Genomic DNA, 12911 nt, shown 5'->3' with positions numbered 1-12911 from the left:
TCCCTCCTAGCCATTTTAAAGCAGCAGTGGAGAGAGTTTCAAAAAAATGAGTCACCGCATACTTACATAACGACACAGAATGTATGTCACTGTTTGAGTCCTCTAACGTGTGGGTAGAAAGCTAGATACAGTATAAGGATCACAGGTTGAGTAGTGTACTTACTAACTGCATACAATGTGGTTACGTGTTGTGTTCAGCTCCCACTTGCTGTGCTCTGGGTGCATATTGATTACTGAAATTGAAATTCTGTGGCTGAACAGGAGGAGCCCTAGCTACCGTATCACAAGTATAGTACTTAACTTGCACTCGGAGCCACAGTGGCTAGCACTCACCCACCTGCTACGAACTTGTTACGCTTTAAGAAGGTTCAGATCCAATTACCGCTTTCTAAAACAATTCAGTGGTAGAAAATACCATAGACCAGATGTATATAATCTGTTTTATGAGACAGAGCATATAAGAAAAAATGTATGAAGTGTCAAGATCATGCAAAGGCCAATTGAGGGCTCCCTCCAGTACTTCAGCTTGCCGAGCACCCAGCTATACCTGGAACTCCTCTACTGTATTTTATTACACTACCTTACAGGGGAGATTATCTCAGCTGTTTGACTAAAGACATTTTTTCTAAGATCTGTTTTGCTCATCAATAATTCAAATTTATGCCTTCTAGTTTTATTGGCCTGATTGACAAAGTAATATAGTTTACTCTTAATTCAGTTACCTAATTCAATTATTAGTGCTAAATTCCCACTTTAATATGATTTACATTGCTTAATTCAAATTATTGAATTAAAATTTTTAAATGCAAAAATGGCTGAATTGGACGATATTCAGGGTTCACCTTATCTATGCCATTTAATACCTTATGCAAAATAAATGAGGTCACCCTTTAACCTTTTCAATAAACTAAAAGCTTAATCGTTTCTAATCTTTCCTCATAGCTTATCCCCTTTACACTTGCAATCATTCTTCTTCTCTGCCCTTTTCCAGTGTGCTTCTCTGAAGTGTATTGACCAGAATTGCGCAAATTATCCTAAGTGATGTCTAACCAGAGTATTATAAAGCCTCAGCATAACCTCTTTTAGATTCGTACCCTGCAGGTCTTGTTGTGTTTCGCACTGTTGTCTTCACATTGAAAATAGTGAGTCTGTCATCACTTTCAAAAGTGTCACTTTTTTCCATAATCCTGTTCCTTTCATTATATAGCTTTGTCACTGATTCCTTCTCCAATATGCAATACTTTACATTTGTCAGCATTAAACTTCATTTGCTATTTTGCTGCACATTTGCATAACACTTAAATCCTTCTGCAAAACCTTAACTGCATCCTCCATTCCTATCGCACGCTGTTGTCTTCAAATTTATCAGGCTTGCAATTAGTTTCTGCATCCAGTTCGTTAATATACACAAGAAACGAGGGTCTAAGCACATGCCGCCAAGGTACTCCATGCAGCAACCCCTACTCCCTTCCTCGTTTGACATTGCAGCTCTGTCTGCTGTTTGTTTCCCTTTTTTGTCCAATTTCTTATCCAGTCGTGCATTCAACCCTGGATTTCCATGGATTTTAATTTCAATTATAATCTTTTATGTGGGACTTTGTTGAAGGCATTCTGGAAGTCCAAATGAATTGCATTGTGGGGCTTCCACTCTCCATTTTAATTGTAGAATCTTCAAAGAAAGAAAGACTTTCATTTATACAGCACCTTTCACGACCGCAGGACGTCCCAAAGCGCTTTACAGATTAAGTATTTTTGAAGTGTAGCCACTGTTGTATTGTAGGGAAACAAAAAGAAGTTGGGGAATTTTGTCAAGCAGTACCTTCCCCTCTGACTTGTTAAGGTATTATAAAGATACTTCTCCAACCTTTCTAACACTGCATGAATCTTGCATGATTGCAGCCAGTATTCTCCCTAAGTCTCCTTCAACACGCTAGGATAGATGCCATCTGGCCCAGGAAATTTGTTAGTTTTCAGTTCTTTTAAATCCTCACTGATTTTCAAAGCTCTTTGGTGTGAAGGTCATGAGTCCCTGTGTGGTAAATTTGAAAAGCTTCTAGATTTCCCCCCCCCCCCCCCCCTACCAGACTTGAGCTTTACTATTTGCAAGGCTCCCTGAGGCCCTCTAAGGGTAGAAACACATTGCTGCAGCATTGCAATCATGAATGGACTCTTGTCAGGATAGGTGCCTGAAGAAAAGGATGTTTTGGCACCCATCAATAGTTGGAGCGCTTCCAGTGGCATCACAGAATAGTGTGCTGGGGCTTGTGGCTGGTCTTGGAGTATTTCTGGCTGGCGCTGATATTTGTGGCTGGCAGATCATATTTCACAGTGTCACTGAAGAGAGAATTCAGCACAAAATGTTTGTTCTCGGGCTGCCTCTGGCCAGTACCTTTTTTAAAGCATAGGCACAGGAGTAAGTTTGTAGAGACATGGTAAATTTCCACATGTTAATCTTGGGCCACGTGTGAATATAGTGGGAATATAAATTGTTAATGTACTTAACAAATTGAGGGAGTCTTTGAGTAAATGAAGGGAAAATCAGTGGACCAGTGTCTCTGAACAACCTTTAATCACACAGTAGCTGGTTGTAGTGTGCCTTTGGCAGAGGGCTAGAGCAGCTCTGCAGCCCATCCTGTAAGGTGTGTGGAATGTTCCACAGAAAGAAAACAATTGACCAAAAAGAAGCAATTCTGTACATAGACTGAGCGAAAATGGCTCTGCACTGTACCATATATTTTTAATGCTTTTTTTTTTCCTCCAGCCTACTTTGATTACAAAGAGGATTCTGCATTTCCAAAGCCCCCGTCCTACAGCGTGGCAACCACACTCCCTTCATATGACGAGGCTGAACGAACAAAAGTTGAAGCAACCTTGCCTCTGGTTTCTGGACGGGTGAGAATCTAACCTGCACACGAATGCACAAGTTATACTACAGCTGGACCACTAGACAAAAATATGTTCAACAAAGTCTAATGCATTATATGTCCGCTAATATGTTTTTCTTTAAAAAGCTATGAAAAACAGATCTCTCGCCCCATTTTGATTTATTCCATCTCTAACTTCATCCTGCCCTCAATGAGATAAGTTAAAAGGGTTTGTCCTTTCTGAGAAGGAACCCTCTCCATTTCCCTATTATGATAACATAGACGGTCTTGGCAGGCCAACCAAGATTTAATTGACAACACAACCTCTATCATTTTGGATGCTTCACACATTTTTCAGGAGAAATTACAAAAATAATTTTCTATTTATATAAATATGATTTCCCTGGCATCCCAATTCTCATTCCATTCTAATAGTAACAGGAATCTGGTCTTACTTTTTATAACTTGCATCTACTTAGCCACTAGATTCAAATCTACCTGTTCTCTTCATACCTGTTACTTTTTGTCTGTTTCTATAACATATGTTTGGTTTTGTTCTAAGGCACACTAGCAATATTTGTTATATATTCTCCAACTATTGTAGCTGTTAAATTCTACCTTCCTCTGATCTGGGTTTGAGGACAACCCACATCAATAAACCTGTCTCTACTTGTGCTATTGAAAAGCTGGATTCCCTGAGGCGGCTGTTGCTTTTACTTACAGCTGCTAGAATTAGATTTTTATGGGGAGAGACAATTTTAGTGTTGTAATGTGTAGTTTTCAAATGTTGGAAATAACATTAGAAAAATGTACAGACAACAAAATGTTTATATGTGAGGTAACATTAACTAATCCATTACTCTGCTATGTTGTTAAGTATTTAAATGAGTGACAGATTTCAGTAGATGTTATTTCTGAGTTTGAGGTGCAGCTGATGCAGTTTTAAACTTGAGAGTGCGCTTTGATGAGCATTCTCTATGGCCCAGATATTCCGATCCCTAGGGGTGGGTACGCGCTGTGTACCCACCCGTAGGAACTCGGAAATGCCGGTTTCAGGCATGCACAGTGCATGCGCTGGAAACCGGCATTTCCGATCTGTCAAGAATGGTCTTGACGGATACTCCGGGAGAAGGGCCTCTGCGGGCGGATAGTTCCGCTTTTTGGAGACCCTCTGCCTGCAGAAAACCCTTACAATTCTTACGCCTGGTAAAAGCAGGCATAAGGCCTGCTTTTACCAGGATAAGAGTTGAAAAAAGTAAAAATAAAATTTTTTCACTAATTTATCATTTAAAAATACTTTTTTCAAAAAACTTAATTTTTGTTTAAAATAATTAATTGTAATTTCAAGTCATTTAAAAAATATGATTTAAAAAAAAATTATTTAAAGTTTTACTATGTTTTTGGGGTGATCTCCATTCGTGTATTTGACAGGTCTTCCTGTAAGGGCATAGATTTTTCCAGATCACAGGCCTCCGCCCGCGGGAGGCCTGCAATCGGAAAATACGGGCCTATATGTCTAAGTGACAGTGCAAGATAACGCAGAGAAATAGTCCATCTTTCTTAAGAGACCATTTAATGAGTGTCTTCTGTGCTTCACTACTTCAAATTAAAGTTCAGATTTGACGTGAAGCAATTACAACTTCATGAATCATCTTACAAAAAATTGAGTATCTAACAAGATTGGTTAATTGTGAGGGGGGGAGGGAGTTAATTTTAGTAACCATTTTACCTCCGCTCTAGTCTGTTCCACAAAGATAGTGAATTCCATGAATTAGGTATGGCCATTTTGAAGAGAAATGCTGAATCACTGTAACCTAGAGTAGCAGCCAGCATCGTTTAAGATTGTTGATCCACTGATAATTGATTCAGTATTGACTTTACTTCCATAATCGTCAGTTAAATCTCTTTTTCTCTTGGGGTCTTTAAATTACATTTTAGTCTCCCCGGCATTGTGCTTCTCTTTGAATCTCAGGCGGTTAAATTTTGTGGCTGAGATTATCAAGTCTCAAGTTCCTGATGCGCCGAAGATCTCAAGTTAGCACAGAATGTGTAAACTAGGGACCATAGAATTCCTCTAAGCACGGATATTACCAGACATCTGTTACAGAATTGAGTGGCTTTGCTACTAAAATAAGCCCCTGGGAGAGGAACTGCAAAATTCGTAAGAGATCTGCAAGCAAGGATAAGCACAGTTATTAGTTTTTAAGATAATCTGTGCTTGTGAAAAAATGGGATGTTAAACCATGAAATATTGCTTGTTTGGATAGTTGTTAATGGAGTCAAGTATTGTGCTGCTTAAATGAGATGGTCTCATGCCAATCTTATAGTGGATTTTGTTGGTAAGATAAGTGTCTCCTTCTCTCCTATTAAGCTCATGACATTATAAAGAGACTTTCAAACACATGGAGATACTTAAAAATCATGCACAGAAACAAAGGAATTTTAATTGCAACACAAAGCGATTACATAGAATGTACAGCACAGAAACAGGCCATTCAGCCCAACAGGTCTATGTCGGTGTTAATGCTGCACATGAGCCTCCTAGCCTCCTCCCACCCCTCTTCATCTAACCCTATCAGCATATCCTCCTATTCCTTTCTCCCATATGTACTTATCTAGCTTCCCCTTAAATGCATCTATACTGTTTGCCTCAATTACTCCTTGTGATACCGAGTTCCACATTCTTTGCACTTTTTAGGTAAAGAAGATTGTGTAAAATGTATATATTTGTACAGCATCTCACTATTAAATTAAAACTTCCTTCTCTTCGGCTCATTTCCTGTATATTAGCAGTGACCTTAGTTTGTAATTGTCTGGATTTCAGGATCCATGCATGGTGACACTGTAGACTAATAACATAAGAAATAGGAGCAGGAGTAGGCCAATCGGCCCCTCGAGCCTGCTCCGCCATTCAATAAGATCATGGCTGATCTGATCCTAATAGCTGCTTAAAGCCGATCCCTGTGAAATCCAAACAGTAGAAATGAACTAGGATGGATTCAAAGGCAAAAGATGTTAATTAACAAAAAATTATCACTGAAATATTACCACTTGACCACTGCTGACCAAGTTGTTTCTTGGTATTAACATGTTAATTTTAAGTAGGAAGTTACTGATGGTATTTGATAGCAATGAATAGTGCCAATGTATAGTCCTGAAAATGGAACAAATACATACAACTACAGCAAGAGCTATATTTAAATCATGGTACAAACCAAGGATCAAATATGGTTTATTCCTGTGGTGCGTTCAACTAATGAACTATTTGGAGAGCAGTATCATGTCATCACTTTGTTCTCAGTCACTGCAGTTGCAGTGTAATGGTTCCAGTTCTGAAACGCAACCCTGGGTCATTGTATGTGCTTTGCAAAAGATCTAATAGTGACATCTGGGCATTGGTTAATCTTTCCAAGTCTTGTTAGCTCTAAAGGAAGTTAATGTCAAAGGGTTTCATGTGTAGAAAATGGATTCAACAGCTTGACATGTGCAACTACTGTCTATAACAATCTTTAAAGCTGGAATCATTTTTAGATTCATGTTCTGCTGATCATCCAAGTTTTAACTCAATGTATTTACTGTTTGTAGCTTTTCGTACAATGAGGGATTTAAAGGTGTTGTTAACCAGAGCAGTGTTAAAGAAATTCTCCATATCACACAACAAAAGGGTTAGCAAAGAAGAATTGAGATTTCCCAAAGATTCAAATGGAGATTGAAACTAAAACTAGTTAACATAATTGATTACTTCCTGGAAGTGTTCACCATGGAAGACACTAGCAGCATGGCGGTCATCACTTCCATGGAGGTCTGAGACAGCCTTGAAGGTGTTAAAACCAATAAGTTTCAAGGAATTAATGATCTACCTTGGGGTGCTAAGTGAGATTAGGGACAAAATCTCCCATGTGGTGGCAGTCATCATGAGGTGAATTTAGTGAATACAAGGGAGTTCCCACTCAATTGGAGAAATGCCACCATGGTTTCCAGTTTCAGAAAAGGCAACAAAACAACAGCAACAACTTACATTTATATAGCGCCTTTAACATAATACATCCCAAGGCACTTCACAGGAGCGTTCTCAAACCGAGCCATTTAAGGAGATGTTAAAGCAGATGACCAAAAGCTTGGTCAAAGAGGTAGGTTTTAAGGAGCTTCTTCAAGGAGGAAAGAAGTAGCGAGGCGTAGAGGTTTAGGGAGGGAATTCCAGAGTTTAGGATATAGGCAGCTGAAGGCATGACCGCCAATGGTGGAGCGATTAAAATCGGGGATGTTTCAAGAGGCCAGAATTGGCGGAGCGCAGAGATATCGGGATTGTGATGGAATACTCTCCACTTGCCTGGATGAGTACAGCTCCAACAACACTCAAGAAGCTCGACATCATCCAAGACAAAGCAGACCGCTTAATTGGTACCCCATCCACCACCTTAAGCATTCACACCCTCCACCACCGGCGTACTGTGGCTGCAGTGTGCACCATCTACAAGGTGCACTGCAGCAACTTGCCAAGGCTTCTTCGGCAGCACCTCCCAAACCCGCGACCTCTTCCACCAAGAAGGACAAGGGCAGCAGGCACATGGGAACACCACCACCTCCAAGTCACACACCATCCTGACTTGGAAGTACAGGAAACTCTTTTTTATCCGGGACCGGCGTGGTGCCGGTTTATCAAAAAGTCTGGATTACAGAGAGGTATAGTAAAAGGTACGAGAGCTCTGTACACCGCAACAAAGCCAGGCTTCCCTGTTGCTTAGCAACAGGTGCAGGAACCCCGGCCGCAGACCAAGCGTCCCTGTTAGCAACAGCTGCAGGAACCACAGTTACACAGCCACAGATCCAGGAACGGCCACTAATATGAAGTAAAACTTACCTGAACCTACTCCCGCATTTTGCCGGTTAACAGAGATTTCCGGTTATTTAGGTGTCGGTAAATCGAGAGTTTCCTGTATATTGCAGTTCCTTCATCGTCGCTGGGTCAAAATCCTGGCACTCCCTCCCTAAAAGCACTGTGGGAGTACCTTCACCACATGGACTGCAGCGGTTCAAGAAGGCGGCTCACCACCACCTTCTCAAGGGCAACTAGGGATGGGCAATAAATGCTGGCCTTGCCAGCGACGCCCACATCCCATGAATGAATTTTTAAAAAGTATCCTGGATAAAACATAGAGATGGATAGAACTGGCTGAAAGGGAGAAAGCAGCAGGTACTGGTTAGGGGAGTGATGTCAGGTCAGGAAGATGTACTAAGTGGAATGCCCCAGGAATTGGTGAAGGGGCTCCTGCTGCTTCTGATGAGAGTGTTTATTTTTACATACTGTAATTAGTGTTTGTGTGTGGTACAGTAATTGGTGTATAAATGTTGGATTCATTAGTTAGATTTTTATACTGTGTATTTTAAGTTTATCTGCCTAATGCTATATAATACACAAAAATGTAAGCAGGTTTTAAAATGGCAGCACAGTTTTGACCTGCATTGTGTGAATCTGGATGTGGAAGTTCCTAATGGTTTGAGCATCCAGGGCAGAGACACTTTTGGAAAGTGTTTCAGTGGCTCAGAAGTTCAGAGTTACTGAGCTTGAACAGCAGGAGATGCTGCATCATATGCAGCAGGTGGAAGGGTTTTTGGAATATATGGTCCAGGCGGTGTTCACCCGACAGGCAGAGAGACAGAGTGATAGGATTAAAGATTGGAAGTAGCGACCATTCAAGGTGGGAAGAGGTAAAAAGTATGTGCACTTTTTTGGCAAATAAGTTATCAATTCTGAATTAAAACAGAAATTGCTGGATATACTCAGCAGGTCAAGCAGCATCTGTTGAGAGAAACAGAGTTAACGTTTCAGGTCGATGACCTTTTGTCAGAACATTTTCTGTTTTTATTTCAGATTTCCAGCATCTGTAGTATTTTGCTTTTGTATCAATACTGAATGCTTGTTACAAGGGTGTTGATTGGAGGAGGGCAGCCTTGAGCAATGCCACTGCGCTGTTTTTATTTTAAAAAAAAATAAAAAAAAATGTATGTGCCTGAGGTTGGCAGAGGGAGTTAAGGGGAGAAAGTTGAGTGTGGGAATTCATTAGTAGTGGGTGATTCAATTGTGAGAGAAGTAACTAAGCATGAGCCCTGAATGAAATATTAACACTCGGGATGAGGAGCATAAAAGTGGGTGCAGAAGGTTCAACCACAAGTTGCCAAATCAATGATGCAGAGAAGAGTAGTATTCAAGTTTGAGGTTGGAAAGTAGATTAAGGTGCAGGGCCTCAGCATTACAACTGGTGCAGGACTTTAACTTGATGGCTTTCTGATTTATTTGCTAGCTTTCTGGTCAAAATTTTTAGATGCTTAATGTGGTTATCCTGTTTGTATGTTTTCATCCTCCAAAAAAAAAAGGACAAATCTAAAATGTATTTCTTTTTGTCCAAACAGGATGATGATTTTTCAGGAAGGGATGACTTTGATGATGCAGACCAGCTCAGGATAGGGAATGATGGTATATTCATGCTGACATTCTTCAGTAAGGATTATTTTTACATTATATTCATACTAACATTAGCATTTCTGAGAATTGTGTAACCAGATTATTTACTAATCAGAAGATAGAAATTTATGTAAAAGAATTAAACGGCAAATGTATGGATATAGAGTGGCGGCCTGGTCAGTGCATTAAGTATCGACAGACAAAACTTTACTGGCTGCCATTTCTAATTATTTTATGGTACCTGTATAATTTAATACTGTAAAACTAAACTCCAGGAGATGGTTAACAAATCGTGCTAGTGTTAAATTTGAGTTAGCAGCTCCAGTAATTTGGAACATTAATATTATAAAGAGAGATACTTGCAGTTATATTGCGCCATTCACGACCTCCGGACGTCCCAAAGCGCTTTACAGCCAATGAAGTACTTTTGAAGTTCAGTCACTCTTGTAATGTAGGAAAAGCGGCAGCCAATTTGCGCACAGCAAGCTCCCACAAACAGCAATGTGAGAATGACCAGATGTTGGCCCAGAAATTCAGGTCTCCCCGGGTGAGAGTACGCACGGGGTACTCACCCGTAGGCCGAATGGAAGTGCCGGTTTCCTGCATGCACTGCGCATGCGCGGGAAACTGGCACTTCCGATCCTCTGAATGAAGGGGTTCAGAGGTCGAACGCGCGCGCAGGAGAGGCTGCGCGTGCGCTTTGAACTTAGGGTTTTTTTTGCAGGTTTTCCCGGGATCGTAAGCCTGCAGTATTTAGAAATGTAAGGCCTGCTTTTTACAAGGTAAGTGGTCAATTAATTAAAATTAAAACATTTTTTCCACCGGTTTATTATTTTTAAATACTTTAAAGCAAGGTAAGTTTATTTTTAGCCCCGTTAGAATATAAAATTATTTTTTTCAAAAATTTAAATTATTGTTTAAAATAGTTATTTAATGTAATTTATAGTTTATTTAAAAAGTGTGATTTAAAAAAAAAAAAAAAATTATTTGAAGGTTTAGTGCTATTTTGGGGCCGTAGTATTTATAAGTTTTGACAGGTCTTCCTGTCAATCTTATGAATGGGCTTTTCCCTCCTCCGATTGGCTGCCCATGGCTCACGTGATCCCAGGGGACGCATCGCACTAACTACGCCCCTGGGATACGCAAGCACAGCGCGCCGGCAGCTGGACCAGGCCCCGGATCGGAATTCCACAGGGCCCCAGAGCTCAACTGCCAGCGCGCAAGGTAAGTGCAGGTCGGGGGCTTGCACCCGCGGGAAGCCCCCGACCTGAATTTCTGGGCCATTCTGTTTTTGTTATGTTGATTGAGAGATAAATATTGACCAGGACACCAGGGATAACTCCCCTGCTCTCTTTCGAAATAGTGCCATGGGATCTTTTACGTCCACCCGCGAGAGCAGACAGGGCCTTGGTTTAACGTCTCATCAGAAAGAGATTGCCTTAACAGACGTTTAGATTTGCTGAATTGATAACGTTTCACCAATTTCCCTGCGTGATCTTTAGAACTTCCCTGTCTGGAATGAAGGATAACTGGCAGGTCCAGTCCTACTACACCGATGTGTGCAAGTTACTGGAGTGGCTTTAACATTAGAGGCCTGAAATTCCTGCACCTAGGTGGGTGTTACAGGGGTGTGTGGGCATGCTGGAATTTGGAGTGGAACCCAGGTCTGAAGAGCCTCTGCCTCATTTTTTGCCCAGTGAGAAATTTCCAATTACTCCTCCTGCCAACATGCCCTTTCTCACCTCAAGAGGAGGCGGGACTGGTGAAATTATGGCACCCATGATAAATCCTGCCTGCTTCACCTCCATTGCCCCAAATGCAAAGGACACCTGCATGATGCATTCCAGTGGAATAAGTGGGGCTCACGGTGTTGGGTTCTTAACAGCTCAGCTGCCATTAGGAAAGTGGTTTCTGCAAAATGGATTATTTTTCTAAAAATGCTTCAATCTTCTGGCAGAATGACCTGCCCCTCCCATCTGGATGGCATGGTGCCACTCTGAAATTCCTGGCCTATATACAGTGGACGTCTAAGGATTACTGAAAATGCTGCAGGCACCTTCCCCTTATGCCATTGACCCTGTTCCTTCGATTTGGATCTGGGACAAGGTCAGGCTAAGGCAGACTGGTGGCCAGAGCTGCTGCGCTGCCGCACTTAATGTTGGCGGAGTGGTATTTAGAAGTCTACATTCCGGAACATCGTAGTTTACTAGCTGTGGGAAGTGTGGTAAACCACTGTTATACCTGCCTGTGTGGGTGTTTGTATTCCACTGTGTACATGTCTGTACATGCCTCGGCTGACTCCTCCCACGAGTCCAGGTATAAAGGTGACTGCTCCACAGTCCCTCTGTATTCTGGACTGGTCGACCACTCGAGGCACACCTTCATTCTCTTGTTAATAAAAGCCTGTTAGTTACTCGCTTAACCTCAGTCTTTTGAGTAATTGATAGCGCATCAGGAAGGTATTAGTTGGGGGGGATGGGGATCTGAGAATGATAGAGAAGTTACAAGAAATAAACAAATTAAAATTTTCGATCGTAACACTCTTTCGCCTTTCCTATGTTTCCTAGTGGCATTCCTGTTCAACTGGATTGGTTTCTTCTTATCATTTTGTTTGACCACTTCAGCTGCTGGTCGGTATGGGGCCATCTCTGGATTTGGCCTCTCGCTCATTAAATGGATCCTCATTGTCCGGGTGAGTGAAATGTTTGCCCATTTCATGTTTTGTCTTTCCCTATGTTGTTCCCATCTATATAATAAATTAAAATTGAGCTTTCCTTTTGGTTATTAAATCCAAATGAAGATTTATTCTCCTCAGTAACATCAATTTCAACTTCTCGTAAGGTTTTATCATCGTCAAGCCTGGTGCTGCAATTTGTGTGCTAAAGTGGGCATTCTGCTGCCAAGTAATGGCACAAGCACACTTTTTTTATTTGTATCTTTATACAATATTGTGACTTCTACACTATGGTAGCCATTTCCCATTTTAATAGGAAAATGTCGGCATGGGTACAAAGGTAGTTCTGATGATAATGGCACAGAAGTGTTTTCATGAAAGCAATGTCTTCATGAGATGAAAGAAGAGACTATTGCAATCAAAGAATGCATTCTGTAAATTGTAATTCCAGTTTTTATACTGCTTTGTGTGATTGAGACCTTTCACATAGTCCCAAAAATATTCAGACATCATTTTCATAACTTGGCGTGACAGGAAATTCTCTCAACTTGCTGCCACCAGTGTGATGTAATTTAAAGGTGTTTTACTGAGCTGTTCCTTTTTGAGGTGGGCTTCGTCATACTTCTTGAATTCTTCCCATAAGCAGACCTTATGTGCCAGAAGCTGTAGTCCTATAATTTTCTGCTGTCACAGGAACCATGTGGCCTTTAGGGTTCACACAATCCTAGATCACTAGCACACACTGCACTTGATTTCTCTCTGAGCAATTCCAGAAGATGGTATTACCAACGCACAACGCTTGAGCAGGGCTCAGATTCCGAATAAACCAAGTTAGATTTATTTATATTGAAATGAAACCACTAACCCTGCAGAATAATGCAAACTCTGAAACAATGACAGCAGTAAAAGC

At 41.0% G+C, this 12911-nt stretch overlaps 1 protein-coding gene across 3 annotated transcripts in view; it reads left to right on the top strand.

Annotated features, from left to right (window-relative positions):
• Positions 1-12911, top strand: part of ndfip1l (Nedd4 family interacting protein 1, like) — a 50256-nt gene that overhangs the window by 21630 nt on the left and 15715 nt on the right. For all 3 annotated transcript variants that reach the window (XM_085995829.1, XM_085995830.1, XM_085995828.1), the window contains 3 exons: positions 2762-2892; positions 9276-9363; positions 11895-12019. In XM_085995829.1, the coding sequence (XP_085851955.1) occupies positions 2762-2892; positions 9276-9363; positions 11895-12019 (344 nt within the window). The remainder of the gene's footprint in view (positions 1-2761; positions 2893-9275; positions 9364-11894; positions 12020-12911) is intronic.

The sequence above is a fragment of the Somniosus microcephalus genome, chromosome 8, assembly GCF_052327205.1.
Source record: "Somniosus microcephalus isolate GS21.2 chromosome 8, FLI_Smic_1.0, whole genome shotgun sequence".
NCBI classification, from domain to species: domain Eukaryota; kingdom Metazoa; phylum Chordata; class Chondrichthyes; order Squaliformes; family Somniosidae; genus Somniosus; species Somniosus microcephalus.
Note: the sequence above shows the minus strand (reverse complement) of the source record. Positions and strands in the feature narration are given on the sequence as shown.